This window comes from Sander vitreus, chromosome 1 (assembly GCF_031162955.1).
Source record: "Sander vitreus isolate 19-12246 chromosome 1, sanVit1, whole genome shotgun sequence".
Lineage (NCBI taxonomy): Eukaryota > Metazoa > Chordata > Actinopteri > Perciformes > Percidae > Sander > Sander vitreus.
In genome coordinates, this window is record NC_135855.1 from 38,946,816 (window position 1) to 38,965,448 (window position 18,633).

The 18,633-nt window shown below is 41.6% G+C and overlaps 1 protein-coding gene across 3 annotated transcripts in view; it reads left to right on the forward strand.

Annotated features, from left to right (window-relative positions):
- The first annotated feature begins 392 nt into the window (after positions 1-392).
- Positions 393-18,633, forward strand: part of dis3l (DIS3 like exosome 3'-5' exoribonuclease) — a 29,261-nt gene continuing 11,020 nt past the window's right edge. Inside the window, exons 1-11 of one of the 3 annotated variants that reach the window (XM_078255350.1) lie at positions 393-648; positions 2,044-2,200; positions 3,583-3,711; positions 10,134-10,269; positions 10,734-10,901; positions 12,189-12,264; positions 13,101-13,280; positions 14,728-14,897; positions 15,207-15,368; positions 17,045-17,292; positions 18,154-18,246. In XM_078255350.1, coding sequence (XP_078111476.1) covers positions 519-648; positions 2,044-2,200; positions 3,583-3,711; positions 10,134-10,269; positions 10,734-10,901; positions 12,189-12,264; positions 13,101-13,280; positions 14,728-14,897; positions 15,207-15,368; positions 17,045-17,292; positions 18,154-18,246 — 1,649 coding nt within the window. In that variant the 5' untranslated portion in view covers positions 393-518. Of the gene's footprint in view, positions 649-2,043; positions 2,201-3,582; positions 3,712-10,133; positions 10,270-10,733; positions 10,902-11,708; positions 11,843-12,188; positions 12,265-13,100; positions 13,281-14,727; positions 14,898-15,206; positions 15,369-17,044; positions 17,293-18,153; positions 18,247-18,633 lie in introns of those variants that run through there. The other 2 variants (XM_078255359.1, XM_078255369.1) reach the window with 2 other exon arrangements.

Below are 18,633 nucleotides of genomic sequence, written 5' to 3' on the forward strand. Positions count from 1 at the left end.
TATGTTACGAGCTGAAAGTGATTGTAAACTAAATGTGCAGGTGCTGAGCGCGCGGTGACATATATCCCGACCACCAGAGGCAGTGCTGAGCAATTTCTAGGATTTTGTTTTTCATGGGAAATCTCGAGGATTTTCATTTAAATAAATGACTGAATAAATAAATATCAATCACTGAGGGGTAACACAATGGTGATTGAACATATGGCCCACCGATGAAAGTATTGCAATATTATTTATATATTTGCAGTATGTCCCAGAAAAACTGCTGTATCACAGTTTTTCTTTATTGTATCGAGAACGTTCATGAGCGCTCATAACTCCTGTACGTCCAACAGTACCTGAACGCAGCAAGAGAAGGACCCGCTTTTTGCGTAATGACGTCAGCGGGCTTGCCTTCATACGCACTTCCCTAAAGTTGAGCGTGAATGTTTACAAGTGTCGCTTCCCGCGTAGTGATAAACAACAGCTGATTTAACAAGAGCAGCCGGCTCCACATGGCTCTTCCCTGAAACCTGAGGATGATTAAGACGGAGAAGATCCTTCACCTGAAGAGCTGCCGGGGACGGAAGGTCCGTGTGGTCCGGGAACATTATCTGAGGGAGAAGGTTCCCTGCTTCAGCTCTCTGTGTCAGGCGGACTGTGACAACGGTAAAAGCAGCTCAACACAAAGGCACAGCAACAGCCTTTTATTCACTTTCACAATGAACTACCAACCGAATACACACGGTAGCTAAATATTACAGCAAAGAGCGCGAGAATAGACCAGACAGACTAAACTAGCTAAATTCAGTTATTCATAAAACTATAGTTCATTTGTTGTTATTTTTTTTTACTGAAATACATAATCATGTATACACCATGGATATCAAACAGTTTGTTGTTTTATATCTCTGTATATACTATAGACATTGTCAATGGATTTCCATTGCTAGGCAACAGCCTGGCCCATTGTTAACTTCCTGTCAATTGATGTCACATACACTGCAACAGGAAATCAACTTGGGGCCATTTAAAATGTTTATGTTTGTATGCTGTGAAATGGTCGTAGGCCTATGTGCCAGGTGTTGTTTAATAGCCATGAAAACTAAGGCTGCAACTAACGTTTATATTCATTATCGATTAGTTGTTTGGCCTAAAAAATGTCAGAAAATTGTGAAAAATGTGGATCAGTGTCCCCAAAGTCCCAAGATGACGTCCTCAAATGTCTTGTTTTGTCCACAACTCAAAGATATTCAGTTTCCTGTCACAGAGGAGAGAAGAAACTAGAACATAGTCACATTTAACACGCTGACATCAGAGAATTTTACTCATTTTATAAAAAAAAATGACTCAAAAAAAAGTTGATTAATTTAATAGTTGACAGATCTTCTATACTAAAGATGGCGCATTTCACAGAGGAGTAAAGAAACTAGAAAATATTCACATTTAATTGCCTTCTGGTCGACCGTGTAACTTTTTGTTTTGCTGGGTCAAAATGTTAAATTAAAAACTTTTTCAACGCTTTGGTCACTTTCCCCCGATGTTTGGTTAGTTTTAGCCAAGCTTTTTTGTCACTTAACACAGGCACACACACACACACACACACACACACACACAGACACACACACACACACACACACACACACACACACACACACACACACAGACACAAACACACACAGACACACACAGACACACACACACACACACAGACAAACACACAGGCACAAACACACAGACACACACACACACACACACACACACAGACAGACAAACACACAGACAAACGCACAGATACAAACAACACACACACACAGACACACACACACACAGACACACACACAGACAAACACACAGACAAACACACAGACAAACACACAGACACACACACACACACACACACACAGACAAACATCAGTTATCAAAATAGTTGGCAATTAATGTAATAGTTGAGAACTAATCGATTAATCTGCAGGTATCTAGACTTATCTTTGTGTTGAAGTGAATCACTGTATCAGCCATATGGCCATGGAAATGACCAGTTTTCCCTGCTTCCATCCCCAGCAGATGGCAAGGTGCTGCCAGCAGATTTGACCCACTACGTGGTTCCTGATGTCGGAGTTGTGGTGGACTATCTGGAGATCTTGGAGTTCAGAGAGCTGCAGGGCGTCGTCTTCACCCAGACCGCCTGCCAGGCCGTGCAGCACAGCAAAGGACGCAGGTACACACACACTAACCTGCTGAACAGCTGCACAGTTTATCGTGCAATTGAGATTTGTTAATCCGTGCTAAAGTCATCTCGAGCAGAGACGGTTTAGAACCGAGACGCCCCAACTCAGAGTGGTTTCCTGTATGTGTGTCACGTGGGCTCCGCCACTGCCACGCATCTTTAGGAGACAGAAAGTGTGTACCATGTCTTTAGTATAGAGGATCTTTGTCTAGAGCTATTTTTTTGAGTCATTTTTTTATGAAAAGTAAATAAATTCTCTGATGTCAGCTTGTTAAATGTGAATCTGGTCTAGTTTCTTCTCTCCTCTGTGACAGTAAACTGAATATCTTTGAGTTGTGGACAAAACAAGACATTTGAGGACGTCATCTTGGGCTTTTTTCACCATTTTCTGACATTTTAGAGACCAAACAACTGATCCATTAATCGAGAAAATAATGGCCAGATTGATCAAAAATGAAAATAATCATTAGTTGCAGCCCTAAAGTCGTCATGATGATTATTGTATGTCAAAATAAGCGTACTGGTGGTGGTCAGGCTTATTATTCCACCAGCAAACACAGACATTTCAGCCTCAGGCACCCTGAAAGCAACAGGACGGCTCCTGTCTTCCAAACCTTTTAATTCCTGAGGCTGCTTTTGAATTAGGCCTCTTATGACAACCCACCTGCACAAGTGTGTGGAGAGCGTGTAGGGAGTCAACCTCGTTATATCAAAGCTCTGCAGATGAAGCAACGGGAGATGCGGCCTGTGACTTTAAAACGCAGGATATAAGGAGTCCCGCATGACCTCGGGTTTTGGTTTTTTTGATTTTTGCTTACGCCGCCATTCTAAAAAAATGTTGCATCATTAATATGATGAGGCTTCACTTTTGATAATGTCAGCTGGTAGAGCATATTCTGATGCCATACTGTGTCAATAATTTCAGTTTCCAGTTCACCTTGACCCACGGGGGGGGGGTGTGTGTGTGTGTGTGTGTGTGTGTGTGTGTGTGTGTGTGTGTGTGTGTGTGTGCATAATGACCTTTTGAGTTTCTTTGCAACTCTGCTAATAGGAAGATACAGTAAAGTGCATATATGCTTGTCTTATAGATAAAAGGAAACATTCCTAGTGCACATCACCACTGTGAGACAAAAAGCTAATAACAAGGAACTTGCAGTTCACTTCACATTTTCCTGCTTACGTTTCTTCTCCCAAAGGAAAAAGTCTGCAGACAAAAATGTGAGATTCCTTTTTCTGTGATTAGGAATGCTAATTTAGATGTTCTTTTCTGACTGATAGCAGACCCTCTTTAACCCACCAATAGTGTTGTAGTTATCCCTATGATTTGGAGCTCAAGAGTGTTTTTCTTTAAAATTGTGGGTGTGTCTGTGCAGGCAATACAACCGTCTGAGAAACCTGCTCAAAGACCCTCGACACGACTGCGTGCTGTTTGCCAATGAATTTCAAGAGTATTCTTATTGTCCAAGAGAGAAGGGGGAGAGCCAGGAGAAGTGGCAAACCAGGTCAGTGCTCTTTACCTTTCCAACAACTTTACTGAATCTCAGGGGGCCAGTTGTTCAAAGGTAAGGTGATCAGATTGGATCAAATCTTGAAAATGGGTTGTTCAAAAGGGAAATAAGGAATCTGAAATCAGATTAGATCACGGAATCCAATCCTAGTTTTAATCTGGATCAAACCTTCAGTTTGTGTCGTTCAAAACTTGTCAGTAGGATTTGGATAACTTACAGTCAGGTCCATAAATATTGGGACATCGACACAATTCTAATCTTTTTGGCTCTATACACCACCACAATGGAGTTGAAATGAAACGAACAAGATGTGCTTTAACTGCAGACTTTCAGCTTTAATTTGAGGGTATTTACATCCAAATCAGGTGAACGGTGTAGGAATTACAACAGTTTGTATATGTGCCTCCCACTTTTTAAGGGACCAAAAGTAATGGGACAGATTAACAATCATAAATCAAACTTTCACTTTTTAATACTTGGTTGCAAATCCTTTGCATTCAATTCCAGCCTGAAGTCTGGAACGCATAGACATCACCAGACGCTGGGTTTCATCCCTGGTGATGCTCTGCCAGGCCTCTACTGCAACCGTCTTCAGTTCCTGCTTGTTCTTGGGGCATTTTCCCTTCAGTTTTGTCTTCAGCAAGTGAAATGCATGCTCAATCGGATTCATGTCAGGTGATTGACTTGGCCATTGCATAACATTCCACTTCTTTCCCTTAAAAAACTCTTTGGTTGCTTTCGCAGTATGCTTCGGGTCATTGTCCATCTGCACTGTGAAGCGCCGTCCAATGAGTTCTGAAGCATTTGGCTGAATATGAGCAGATAATATTGCCCGAAACACTTCAGAATTCATCCTGCTGCTTTTGTCAGCAGTCACATCATCAATAAATACAAGAGAACCAGTTCCATTGGCAGCCATACATGCCCACGCCATGACACTACCACCACCATACTTCACTGATGAGGTGGTATGCTTTGGATCATGAGCAGTTCCTTTCCTTCTCCATACTCTTCTCTTCCCATCACTCTGGTACAAGTTGATCTTTGTCTCATCTGTCCATAGGATGTTGTTCCAGAAATGTGAAGGCTTTTTTAGATGTTGTTTGGCAAACTCTAATCTGGCCTTCCTGTTTTTTGAGAGCTCACCAATGGTTTACATCTTGTAGTGAACCCTCTGTATTCACTCTGGTGAAGTCTTCTCTTGATTGTTGACTTTGACACACATACACCTACCTCCTGGAGAGTGTTCTTGATCTGGCCAACTGTTGTGAAGGGTGTTTTCTTCACCAGGGAAAGTATTCTTCGGTCATCCACCACAGTTGTTTTCCGTGGTCTTCCGGGTCTTTTTGGTGTTGCTGAGCTCACCGGTGCGTTCTTTCTTTTTAAGAATGTTCCAAACAGTTGATTTGGCCACACCTAATGTTTTTGCTATCTCTCTGATGGGTTTGTTTAGATTTTTCAGCCTAATGATGGCTTGCTTCACTGATAGTGACAGCTCTTTGGATCTCATATTGAGAGTTGACAGCAACAGATTCCAAATGCAAATAGCACACTTGAAATGAACTCTTGACCTTTTATCTGCTCCTTGTAAATGGGATAATGAGGGAATAACACACACCTGGCCATGGAACAGCTGAGCAGCCAACTGTCCCATTACTTTTGGTCCCTTAAAAAGTGGGAGGCACATATACAAACTGTTGTAATTCCTACACCGTTCACCTGATTTGGATGTAAATACCCTCAAATTAAAGCTGAAAGTCTGCAGTTAAAGCACATCTTGTTCGTTTCATTTCAACTCCATTGTGGTGGTGTATAGAGCCAAAAAGATTAGAATTGTGTCGATGTCCCAATATTTATGGACCTGACTGTAGATCCAAAAAAACAGGATTATCCTGATCCCAACAGGGGGCAGGATTTCAAGGTGGATTCCATGAAGAAAATGTAGTAAAACTTTAAAATTAGTAAAAAAAATACATTTGTATCATTTAGTGTATATACTTTTGTTTATATTTTGCACTTAATCGTTGTAACAGTGATAAAGTAGACATAGGCTACCAATTAAGCTATTCAGTATAGTAAAGTAAAATAAAATAAAAATGATCTTGTCCCCATGAAATAGGGTTTCAATAACAAACAAAAATAATATATTCCATTTTTCTGTCATTCATCACCGTATATTAATTTCAAAGAAACAATCATCAGAGATGAGCCTGTCATTCACGTATACATATACGTATACATGCGGCTGCCATCTTGGGAAAACAGTCACAACCAGTCAACGTCGTGGTTCGACTGCTCATGACTGTTTTCCAAGATGGCGCCCTCATGTAAACATGAACGCTACTGTCTTTATAATCTATCTTTTTAATAAACTGTCTGTACACTTACAAAGTTCTCAATGCTTCGGTTTACATGTAGGGACCCTCATTATGCTACCGTGGAGGTGAGGTGTTATTTTGAGCCTTGTTAGTGGTGTAGAAATAGTGATTTACCCTGTGCCCCGAAAGGTAGCGTTAGCCTGCTAACCACCGGTTTGCGCTAGCTTGTTTAAAGTTAGAGATGCATTCGATTAGCATGAAAACATCTCCCAGAGAACGACTCGGTACACATGTGTTATTAACCCCTAGGTTCACTTTGCGCCGGCATTGTCCTTTAAGTCCAGCATCAAATATAAAATCCTCCTTCTCACCTACAAATCCCTCCATGCCCTGGCCTCATCGTACCTCTCTGACCTCCTCCATCCATCCACCTCACCTCGAAACCTGCAGTCCTCAGATGCTGGCCTGGTCTCCATTCCCCACACCAGACTCTGTACCTTCGGCGACAGATCCTTTAGAGTTGTAACCCCATCCCTCTGGAACACCCTCCCTGCAGATATCCAAAATGCTACATCCCTGGACGGTTTAAAAAAACTCCTGAAACACCACAGCCTACAACCTCCCTTAGTCTAGCCACTGTAATAATGTAACTAAAATTATAACTTGGGTTTCATGAAAGGCAATATAAAAATAAGTCATTATTATTATTATTACTATTAAGTGTAAAAACAAAGAAATCACTGTTTTGATGGAGGGTTATGTGTCAGACTGTTTCTTAGCCGGGACCCACCAACACTTTACACTTTCAAAATAACAGAAAACAAAAAATGGCATCTGCAAAAGTTTGGGCACCCTGCAGAGTTTATAGCATGCACCGCCCCCTTTGGAAAGCTGAGACCTGACAGTGTCATGGATTGTTCTCAATCATTGTCTGGAAAGACCAGGTGATGTCAATCTCAAAGGTTTTAAATGCCCAGGCTCATCTGACCTTGCCCCAACAATCAGCACCATGGGTTCTTCTAAGCAGTTGTCTAGAAAACTGAAACTGAAAATAGTTGACGCTCACAAAGCAGGAGAAGGCTATAAGAAGATAGCAAAGCGTTTTCAGATGCCAATATCCTCTGTTCGGAATGTAATTAAGAAATGGCAGTCATTAGGAACAGTGGAAGTTAAAGCAAGATCTGGAAGACCAAGAAAAATATCAGACGGAACAGCTCACAGGATTGTGAGAAAAGCAAGTCAAAACCCACGTTTGACTGCACAATCCATCCAGAAAGATCTGGCAGACACTGGAGTTATGGTACACCATTCCACTATAAAGAGATACTTGAACAAATATGGTCTTCATGGAAGAGTCATCAGAAGAAAACCTCTTCTATGTCCTCACCACAAAAATCAGCGTTTGAAGTTTGCAAATGAACATATAGACAAGCCTGATGCATTGTGGAAACAAGTTCTGTGGACCGATGAGGTTAAAATAGAACTTTTTGGCCGGAATGTGCAAAGGCACATTTGGAGAAGAAAGGGCACAGAATGTAATGAAAAGAACCTCTGTCCAACTGTTAAGCATGGGGGTGGATCAGTCATGCTTTGGGGTTGTATTGCAGCCAGTGGCACAGGGAACATTTCACGAGTAGAAGGAAAAATGGATTCAATAAATTTCAGCAAATTTTGGACGCTAACTTGATGCCATCTGTGAAAAAGCTGAAGTTAAAGAGAGGATGACTTCTACAAATGGATAATGATCCTAAACACACCTCAAAACCCACGGTGGATTACATCAAGAGGCGTAAACTGAAGGTTTTGCCATGGCCTTCACAGTCTCCTGACCTCAACATAATTGAAAATCTATGGATAGACCTTAAAAGAGCAGTGCGTGACAGACAGCCCAGAAATCTCAAAGAACTGGAAGACTTTTGTAAGGAAGAATGGGCGAAGATACCTCCAACAAGAATTGAAAGACTCTTGGCTGGCTACAAAAAGCGTTTACAAGCTGTGATACTTGCCAAAGGGGGCAGTACAAGGTATTAACTCTGCAGGGTGCCCAAACTTTTGCAGACGCCATTTTTTGTTTTCTGTTATTTTGAAAGTGTAAATGATGGAAATAAAATCTAACTTTTTTTGACATATTATAAGAATGTCTAATCTGTCATTTGATGCCTTTTTGGAGATTTTTCCATCTTTTCTTGGCTTCTTTATGCACATTAATACAAATTTTTACCTGGGGTGCCCAAACTTTCGAGCCCCACTGTATAAACCCTGAATGAACCTCAGCCTCAGTTCAACAGGTGCAACAGGCTGCTGGTGCTGAACCATGTTGCACTAAGAGCCCGCCTACTGGCTCAGCTGTCAATCAAACCTTTACAGAAGCTCGCCTCCCGGGGCTTCAGGCTTCTTTATTTCTAAAGTTGTTTTTCCTTTTATGTCAGGTAGAAAACGGGTTATAATAACAAAGAAAGTACCAGCACTCATGACTTTTTTATAGACGGCCTTTGTTATATATCGGTCGGCTCTATTTCCTACCTGATGTGTGTCAAGATGTCGTTAACAGTAGAGAACATCTCTCCATCTCTCCTGGAGATTTGAGCGAACAAGCCATAAAATTTCATATTTTTTCTTTCATTTAGAAACAAACTTATTTTGAAATTTGTTGGGCTGTCTCTGTTCTCTTAGCCATTTAGTCAACTAATCGGTCGTTTCGGTCTTAGTCGACATAAGATTTCTTTAGGCGATTAGTCATTTAAATGTGCTTCTTCCATGCTAAATGACTTATTTCCAAATGACTTATGAGCACATTTTTGGTAAACACAAGATCTAAAGTGGTTCTTTTGCATGATTCTTTGTGGAGAAACTTTTTCACAAACTGTTTTACAGATCTGTTGATCAAATCAATTAATAGATTAGTCTGCAAAATAGAGCTGGGCAATATATCGATATTATATCGATATCGTGATATGAGACTAGATACCGTCTTAGATTTTGGATATTGTAATATCGTAATATGGCATAAGTGTTGTCTTTTCCTGGTTTTAAAGGCTGCATTACAGTAAAGTGATGTCATTTTCTGAACTTACCAGACTGTTGTAACTGTTCTATTATTTGCCTTTACCCACTTAGTCATTATGTCCACATTACTGATGATTATTTATCAAAAATCTTATTCTGTAAATATTTTGTGAAAGCACCAATAGTCAACACTACAATATCGTTGCGGTATCGATATCGAGGTATTTGGTCAAAAATATCGTGATATTTGATTTTCTCCATATCGCCCAGCTCTACTGCAAAACCATATGAGTGTTAGTTAACTAAGAATCTCTTTAGTCGAGGGCAGCCCTAGAGATGTTATGCTCTGCCAAAGGTCTGATTGACGGAAGGCTCAGACGAACAGATGGGTGCATGCTCATCAGCATGAGCATGCTTTGATTTATTTGTATGCAGAAAGTCAGACCAGTGGACAAAATCCCCAAATGTTCAAACTAAAAATGATTTTAAAACCACGCAAAAGAAATATTTGTGAAGGTTTTGCAAGCGCATGTTTGGTGTTTTCACCCAATTAGCAAACATACTGTGGTATCTGCTGAATCGATTGAACAGTCTCCCAACAGGGAAGATGAAAAGGCTCCCCAGTTACAAGCTCCCTGTTTGAGCAAAACTTTACCTCTCATACAGAAGGAAGAGATAACTACACAGTAAAAGTTTTGCTCACCTCCATGATTTTTGTTATGATAAAGATTTGATGTGGTCCACTGGTGTTGTACATTATGTTGTCCCCAAACTTTTAAGTTGACTTTTAAAGACAGAAGGCTGGAGGTGCATACTGCTGCCATGAAATGAGTTTATTGCATAAACAAGACCGTAAACGGAGCTGTAAATGTTTTTCTTTATAATGTTGAACCACCATTTTGAGTTACAGGTAGTGTTCATTTATATGTTAGAGAAACTAAATACAGAAAAATCAAAGTTTAGGGCTTTAACAGGCAAGCTGTCTGCATGCATAGTTGTGAATTAAGTGTGTGTGTGCGTGTGTGTGTGTGTGTGTGTGTTTGTGTGTCTCTCTCTGTGGCTGGCTGTGTGTGTGTGTGTGTGTGTGTGTAGGTGTGTGTACTCTGCAGCAGTATGGTACTATAACCACCTGGCAGGTATGATGGATGTAATGATGATCACAGAGGACCAGGACGCCGTGGCTCAGTACAGCAGCCTCCACTCTGGAGTGTACGTCATCTCCGTCCAGGTACATGACTAGGGTGTGTGTGTGTGTGTGTGTGTGTGTGTGTGTGTGTGTGTGTGTGTGTGTGGAGGGGATGGGGGGAATCGATAAGGCATAATATCGCGGTAGTTTACGTGGCAGTAACGTATCTATACACGGACACCCAAGTATCGATCTTTATTGTATAAATTGCACATGAGAATTTAACTTTTTGGTACTAGAATAATTAAAGAAACAATAAAATTGAAGTGAGATAAACAGAGAAATTCATCTTTTTAGATAAAACAGATGTTGACAAAGTTTTCTTTTGGAGACATAATTTGAAGTTGGAAAAAAGGTAATAAATTGCAGTATATCGCAATATGTTTAAAATCGTGTTGTAACCCTGACCCATAATGCCAGTTATTGTTTTTTTTTTTTTTTTTTTTTTTTTGTTTTTTATCTGTTCCTGACTTTTTTCCCTTGTGTGTCCCTTTTTATTTTGACAGGATTATTTACAGAACTTCTGGCCACAGGTGCAGGCAGCACATGAGCTGTACAACTCCATTTCCCAGGCGCTACAAGAGAAGGAGAGCGAGGGCACAGAGAGGGAGTTTACCGAACACCTGCCCGCTGAGGTCCTGGAGGCTGGAATCAAGTCCGGGAGGTACATTCAGGTACAGCGCAAGTCCACCTACCTGGTTTAGATCTAGCAAGTCTTTCCATAGAACAGAAGTTACTGGTGGACAAGAAATGAACAAAACTGTTTCTGGAAAAACACAGAATATCCTGTAAATGTGCAAACTTTTGCCTGGATTTTCTTTACAGGTAACCACTACAATGAAAGAGAGATTTGTAACTCACTTACATTGGCTAATTCAACAATTGGCACAGTATTATCAGTGGCAATGGTAAAAATATTATACATTTTAGGGTCAAGGAGGTAGTAAAAAAAATGAGAAAAGTAGTTTTAACCTCCAAAATTGCCTTATTTTCCTTAACATTCTTGTAGATAGATTGTTAATGTTCCTAAAATCTAGGTATGCCCACTCTTAGTCGATTAGTCGACTAATCAGTTGTTTCAGTCTTACAGCCAAAATACACCGGGCGTGTAAGCGTAGCTATTTTTATTTCGCCGCCCATGTTATCCAATCTGTCCGTTCATACCGGGAGCGTCGGCCCGCACGCTGCAGCGATAGTTTCGGCGTCTCCTCTATTTCTTGCGCGATACACGAGCGTATGTGTCAAGCCAGGCAGGTAATCACATACAGGAAGACCACAGTGCAGCCAGATACTTTACAAAAATAAAACGCATTTCAAAATAAAACAGCCAGGTTCGTGGTGATTTTGGCTGTCTTGACTTCTCACAGCGAGACACGCGATCAGGCACACAGAGAGAGAGAGGCCGACGGACGTGAGTGAGACACACATACATAGGCTACAATTACCACTGTATCCCCCACTCATCCTGTTTCTTTCTATATGAGAGAGAGAGAGAGAGAGAGAGAGATCCAGTGCACCTGACCAGACCCAGATCTTGGTGTCACCCTAATCCAAGGCGATATTCTGGGCGAAGAAGAAACATAAGGACTCCGGGGAGTAAACTCCCCAGAGCTAGGTTAGTAACGAGCATTTCTGGGACAAGGATGCACATAAAAGGAAACAAGTGAAAAGAGAGAGGAGAAAGCAGCTCAGTGTGTCATAGGAAGGAAGGAACTTCCTCGGCAGTCTAGAATTATAATAGCATAACTAAGAGAGGCAGGTTAAATGATGAGCACATCTCGGGTAAACATAAGATTCAAAGTGGTGCTTTTGCATGATTCAAAGTGGTTAAAAAAAACTACATTTTACAGATCTGTCAATTAGTCGACAAAATCAGAGTGTTAGTCATTAAGAATTTCTTTTGTCAAGGTCAGCCCTACTCCAAATCCAAATAAATCTCATCTTTCTTTTCTCTTCATCAGGGTACTCTGAATGTCAGCAAGCACCGGCACAGTGAAGCTTCAATCATGACGGAGGGTTTGTCCAACAAGAACAAAGGTGCAAAACTACACCACCCATACAGCACTGAGCACCGGCAGTCAGTCACTACAAACACACATTCCCGGTGACTGGATTTGTCTGCTCTCTTTTAAACATTGTTAGAGCTGGGCAATATATCAATATTATATCGATATCGTGATATAAGACAGGATGTCGTCTTAGATTTGGGATATCGTGATATGACACAAGTGTTATCTGTCACTGGTTTTAAAGGCTGCATTACAGTAAAGTGATATCATTTTTTTAACTTACCAGACTATTCTAGCTTTTCTATTATTCACCCACTTAGTTAATTATATACACATTAATGATGATTATTTATCAAAAATCTCATTGTGTAAATATTTGTTTGTAAGCAACAATAGTCGACCCTACAATATCGCCACAATATCGATATTGAGGTATTTGGTCAACAATATCGTGATATTCGATTTTTTTCCATATCGCCCAGCTCTAAACATTGTCATTCAGTCATTCATTCAACTTTTATTTATACTCGGGAGATCATTGAGGGGCTCGCCTCTTTTACAATGATATCGAGTCAATTACAAAGACAAAGAAAGAAAAAACACAACAACACAGAAGAAGAAGCAATACCATCATAAAAATAATAGAAAACTACTTCACTTTGAGATTTGGAAAAATTATTTGATAGATGAATTAGGATGATTAGGATGGATAAGAAAATGAACTTCTGTTAAGCAGTTACAAGTAGAAGTTTGGAGGTTTAAAATCAGATTTCTAAAATGTCCCAAAATGTCGTTGACCCCACTCTTTCCCCTTCCCTTGTTTCTTTGTCCGTCTCACCTTTTCCCGTCCCTCGTCGGCCTCAGATCTGAGTTGGGGCGTGTTGGTGTGCGGTGGAAAGAATCGTAACCGAGCCGTGCACGGCGACGTGGTCGTGGTGGAGCTGTTGCCAAAGAGCGAGTGGAGAGGAAAGGACACGGCCCTGACTGAGGCTCAGGGGGAGGAGAAGAGCGGAGAGGAAGCCGACAGTAAACCCATGCCGACAGGTGACCCGTATATCACAACTCATTACGTAACGCATTAACTCCACTAACTCTGCAGGTTTTCTGTCCAGTGTGTTTGTCTGTTAGTGTACAGGATATCTCAAAAACCAGTGAACAGATTTCACTCAAATTTAGAGTTAAGTCAAGTCAGTTATAGTTATACTAGTTTTTGGTTTAGTTTAACCAAAAAGCAGCATGTGCTCCTCGGTGTGACCCTGGCCAAGGTATTAAGTTCAGGTGTCATCCCCGAGCTCATTCCTACAGAACGTTCTCGCGGGTTCGCAAGATTCCGAGTGACCAAGAACTCTGGCGGTCATTCAGGATTCATAGAACTGTAGTTACATTCGTAACTTTCGTTTTAAATGTCCTCAAGGAAGCACATGCTGCTTTTTGTTTGAACGCTGAATCCAAATGTAACTGTTTAAAAGCAAACCTTAGGTGGAGGGGGCGGCGGCGGTTAGGCTCCACAGCCCAAGGTTTCGGAGAGGGCAAGCGAGCAGGTTCGCGATGACAAGGAACCGCTCTTTCATTGGGGCACTGAAGCCCACGGCCCACCTTTTAACTGGCAGATTCAAATAACAAACAGTACATGCAGTGAGAGGATAGCGAGAACACTTTCTTCACTGGCACAACAGCTACCAATATTCGGTCCCACACTCTTGATAGAGAGCCACCAAGTTAGCACTGAGCGAGTGCTCTGTCAACACAAACAAAATCAATCTTACCGAGTGTAGAAGTTGCGAGTGGGTCCAGAGCGTCCGCCAGTCCGGGGCTTCGTCTGAAGCCAAACGGCGAATACACCGCCCCCTTCCCTGAAGAGGGACAGCTCGGCCGTGAAAAAATCCGCAACTCCGATCGTAATCGCAAGGCTACAAGCAGCGAGCTTTGTAACAATCAATAGTATACAGTTCCAACTAAAGCTAAGACTAATGCTACCACAGATGGTAGACGACCTGCTTAGCGAGAAGATGAAAAAGGAATGAGCTCGGGGATGACACCGGAAACTTAATACCTTGGCCAAGGTCACCCCAAGGTCACAGGTGACTTTGTTGATATAAATACTCGACCTGCACAAGCCAAATACGGAATATATTCACTGTTAAGCACTGCCTCTGGCAGTCAGTAAGGATGAAATAGAACCTGCATTGTTTGCATCCAGTCTTACAAAAATGTTCTCTACACTGTACCCTTTTATTATTGTACCCTTGTTATTTATGAGTCTACTCAGATAGTACATGTTAAGGTAATTTACTATAAGAGTAGGCATTGTTTAGATTAATGTATTAAGATAACCATTGTTAAGCTCATTTTAGGCCAGGTAGTCACACTATGACATTGTAATAATGGCAAATGTCTGTAAAATAAAGTATATTTTAGACACTACAATATACAATATATTATAACTGTGTAAAAGTGTCTCTCTACTGATGTCTAATATTAAAATCCACAGGCCGTGTTGTGGGGATCCTGCAGAGGAATTGGAGGGACTATGTGGTAACTTTTCCCCCCAGGGAGGGGCCTCAGCCCCAGAGCAGGAATTCCCAGCGCATCCTGGCCGTGCCCTGGGACCGTCGCATCCCCAAGATCCGCATCAGTACTCAGCAGGCCGATGCTCTGCAGGTCTGCTTCGCCTTCATGTGGCTGCTGATTCATTTACTCAGTCAGAAACTTGCATGATTAGTTTGATACATGATATTTTTATTATTTCAGTTTAGTCGGGGAATAGTTTTTCCTTTTAAGAATAAACAAAAGCAAAAGAAAGGTTAATGTATGTGTCCCTGCAGTCTACGGAAGTTTTAAATGATTGAAATCTCCATAGACTGAGGTTTCTAAAAACTGATTTCAAACATTTCAAATCATAAGGGTAAATGAGGAAATGTATAAAACCTCTCATGTTGTGTATGTTGTCCCTTGTCTTCTCCCACCCAGGACCACAGAGTGGTGGTGCGCATTGATTCATGGGAGAGCATGTCGCAGTATCCCAACGGCCACAGTGTGCGGGTGCTGGGTCGGGCTGGAGAGCTGGAGACGGAGGTCCAAACCATCCTCATAGAGAACTGCATCCACGTGCCTCCCTTCTCAGACGCACAGGTCAGACAGGAAGCTTCATGACATTGAACCACACTCACATATTACAAACACTCATTGAATTTAAAGCTATAGTGTTTAGTTTAGTCTCCCCCGTGAGGAATTCTAAGTAATGACAACAAAACTGTCAACGCGTCCACATGATACAAGCCTTCCGTGACTGCGCACCCACCCACCCCACGCAATTGCTAGTAGCCAAGGAGGACACGGAGGATTAAACAAACATGATGAACTCTTATCTTCACTCGAGTTTCTGCGCACGAACGTCACCGGACGACAAAATCTGAACATAGTCATACTGAGAAATACAGAGAGAGTTGCGTGGAGCTGATAGTCTTAATTAGCTTTGTAGCAACTCATTTGGCAATGGCTTGAATGTAACGGACGTTCATTAATATCAAAAAGTTACGCACTAAAGCTTTAAAGCTGTGTTAAGGGATTTTCATTTGGCAACTTGAAAAGTCTGGATCAACGTAAGCTTGTAGAGCCCCGCACCTTGCCCTCTCTCTATGTTGCCGTTCTCAAAATCCCTTTGCTAAGGGAAATAACAATAGCCTCGCGCACGTCCGAAGAAAAAAAAACTGAACGCCGTAGCTTACCAGCTGGTATCATGCAGCTAAAGACACAGGGTAACCAAAGTTTACCGGTAGCCTGCAGCTGCACTTTTGAGAAACAGAACTGGGAAATCCTCCTGCTTCCCTGAGGTCACCGTGTGGCAACATTAAGCCTTCCCCGTGAGTGAGTTATGGAAACAAACAACAAAGGTAAAGCATGTGGGCTCCAATGCGACTCCATGGTGGGTTCACGTGCACCTCGTTAAATGAATGCTAAGTTCAGTTGCACTTTCTAAACTCCAAGAAAACAAAAACTGTTGTGTGCTGAAACTCTAATGTGCTGATGGTGTTGGCTCACTGAACAGCCGATGCGGTGTGCGCATTTAAATACAGGATCCAGTGATGCCGTTCCAACAGTTTATTGTCGTCAATGCATAGAAATGGTTTACAATTGGTTGCGGATGGATGATGGATCAATTTGTCTAAACAAATGAATATTTAAAGAAAATGTCACAGATCTGAATAGCATTAAACAATCAATAATAACAAAGTAGGATAAACTCATATTGCTGCTATACTTACATCATTAATGCATCCACAATCTGCACTTCATTTTCTCTTTACTGAAACAGGATTGAACTCTGCAATCTGGCATAAACGAATCAATATATCAAACTTTCAGGCTAAACATTCAATGATAATGACGACTATACAGGGGAAAATGTCCATTAAACGCACATCAGTACTCTCTGCCTGGTGTGGTTGGGTTTGGAGGGAAAAGAGAGTCCCAAGGCGGAGTTATATAACCTTGGAAAGGGGAATGGTTTTAGTCACGATTGACAGTCCATGCAATGATGTAGCTGAGGTAGAGACTTGATATTTAACAGTTGTTGTAAAGTACCCTTCTTCTTCTTATTGTGGCATTGTCGTCACTGCTCAAAAGAAAATGTTTAAATCAAAACTTGAATCGAATTGTGAAATTAAAATCGAAAGTCAAAATTGAACTGTGGATTTGGAGAATCGTGACACCCGTAACTCATACGTGTCCCTTCACGTTGGCCGAAGTGATGCACAGCTGCTGACCTTATGTGACTGTGTGTCTTCTGTCTGCGACTGTGTCCAAAGCTGAGAGAGATGCCGGTCAACTCTCCGGAAAGGCCGTGGAGGATGGATCCTGCCCAGGTGACAGCGCGGCGGGACCTCAGGGATACCCACCTGGTCTTCAGCATCGACCCGCGGGGCTGCGAAGACGTAGACGACACGCTGTCGGTGCGCAGCCTCCCAGGCGGGGAGCTGGAGCTCGGGGTCCACATCGCTGATGTCACCCACTTTGTCACCGAGGGCTCACTCACTGACCTGGAAGCACGGTCAAGGTAAGGAAACCAAGGGTTGATGCAAAGACTGTATAGGTAAAGCTAAAACATCTGAAGCGCCCCCTGTTGGCTGGCTGTAGTATAGGTCATTACTTTACTTTTACTTTATACAGTGTATGTAAGGAACCAGTTGGATTATAGTGTAGGTGTAATATGGAAGATGTTTTTAAGGCAACTTTCAGAAGTACAAAGAGGCCAGAAAGTTGCTGCCTGAATGTCTGCTGCAAAATACATACCAACACACACAGATGAAAAGCAACAGGAATCACAAACTGTGAAAAGGGTTCAACGCGCTGCTAAATCAGGCGTTTCTCAGAACAAGGACACTACAAAGGGGGAAAAGGGACTGCAGCACATTGATTCATTTGAAGTCTTTCATAATTTCAACATTACAGCACTACTGCGTCTTCATCAGAGTAAAGATGAATGAATTTGAAAAACAAATAATGGACAAAAGAACTTTTTGCGCTATTCAGGGCAGCAAATCAATCACTGTACTCCAGTCCTTTTTTTTACCTGTGAGTGTCTCTTTATGTTGTTGTTCTGATGTTGTTTTATTTCTCTGTTTGGCCTTTGTACTTATACTATAATATGGTGTTTTATTCACACCCATGAAACTAGAGAAATAAAGTTTACTTCTTTACATTTTATAGTTTTTTTTGTGTGTGTGTAAGAAAGGACATTTAAGAAAGCATGAGAAGACATTATCAATAATTATTGATGAACTGTAAGTGGTCCCAGCTTTAGAGATCGAAAAACCACGTGACCAAACGAGGAAATTAGTTTTTAGTGGCTACTGGTTGGAAAGATGATACAAATGCCTTTCCCTTGACTTTATTCTTCTTCCTTGTCTTTTCTAAGGGCAACGACGTACTACCTGGCAGACCGCAGGTACGACATGCTGCCAGCTGTTCTCAGTGCAGACCTCTGCTCTCTGCTCAGAGGAGTTGACAGGTCAGTGAACGCCACGTCTCTACATTTAGTTTCGGAAGGTGTTTAGTTAATAAGCATGCATTGGGGAACACATTAAAACTATCTGAGAGAAACTAAATAAAATGATCGGTGAGATGTCATTTCTCTGTTGGCGCTGTAAGAAATATTAAGGTACTTTTTTGTTTTGGTCATGTGAACAACTTTCGTTATGCTGGAAATGTGTTACCAAGCTGATAGCTCAGTGGTTACATGTATCGGTTCCCCTTTCAACCCGTTTGTCTTTTAGGAATTAATATGTCTGACAAGTGGAATGGAAATGAAAGTAGGTACATAGGTCCTTTGATGGAAGCTAGGAACTGCATTGCTTTAAACTGGAAGGCATCCAAACCCCCAGTAATAGTCCACTGG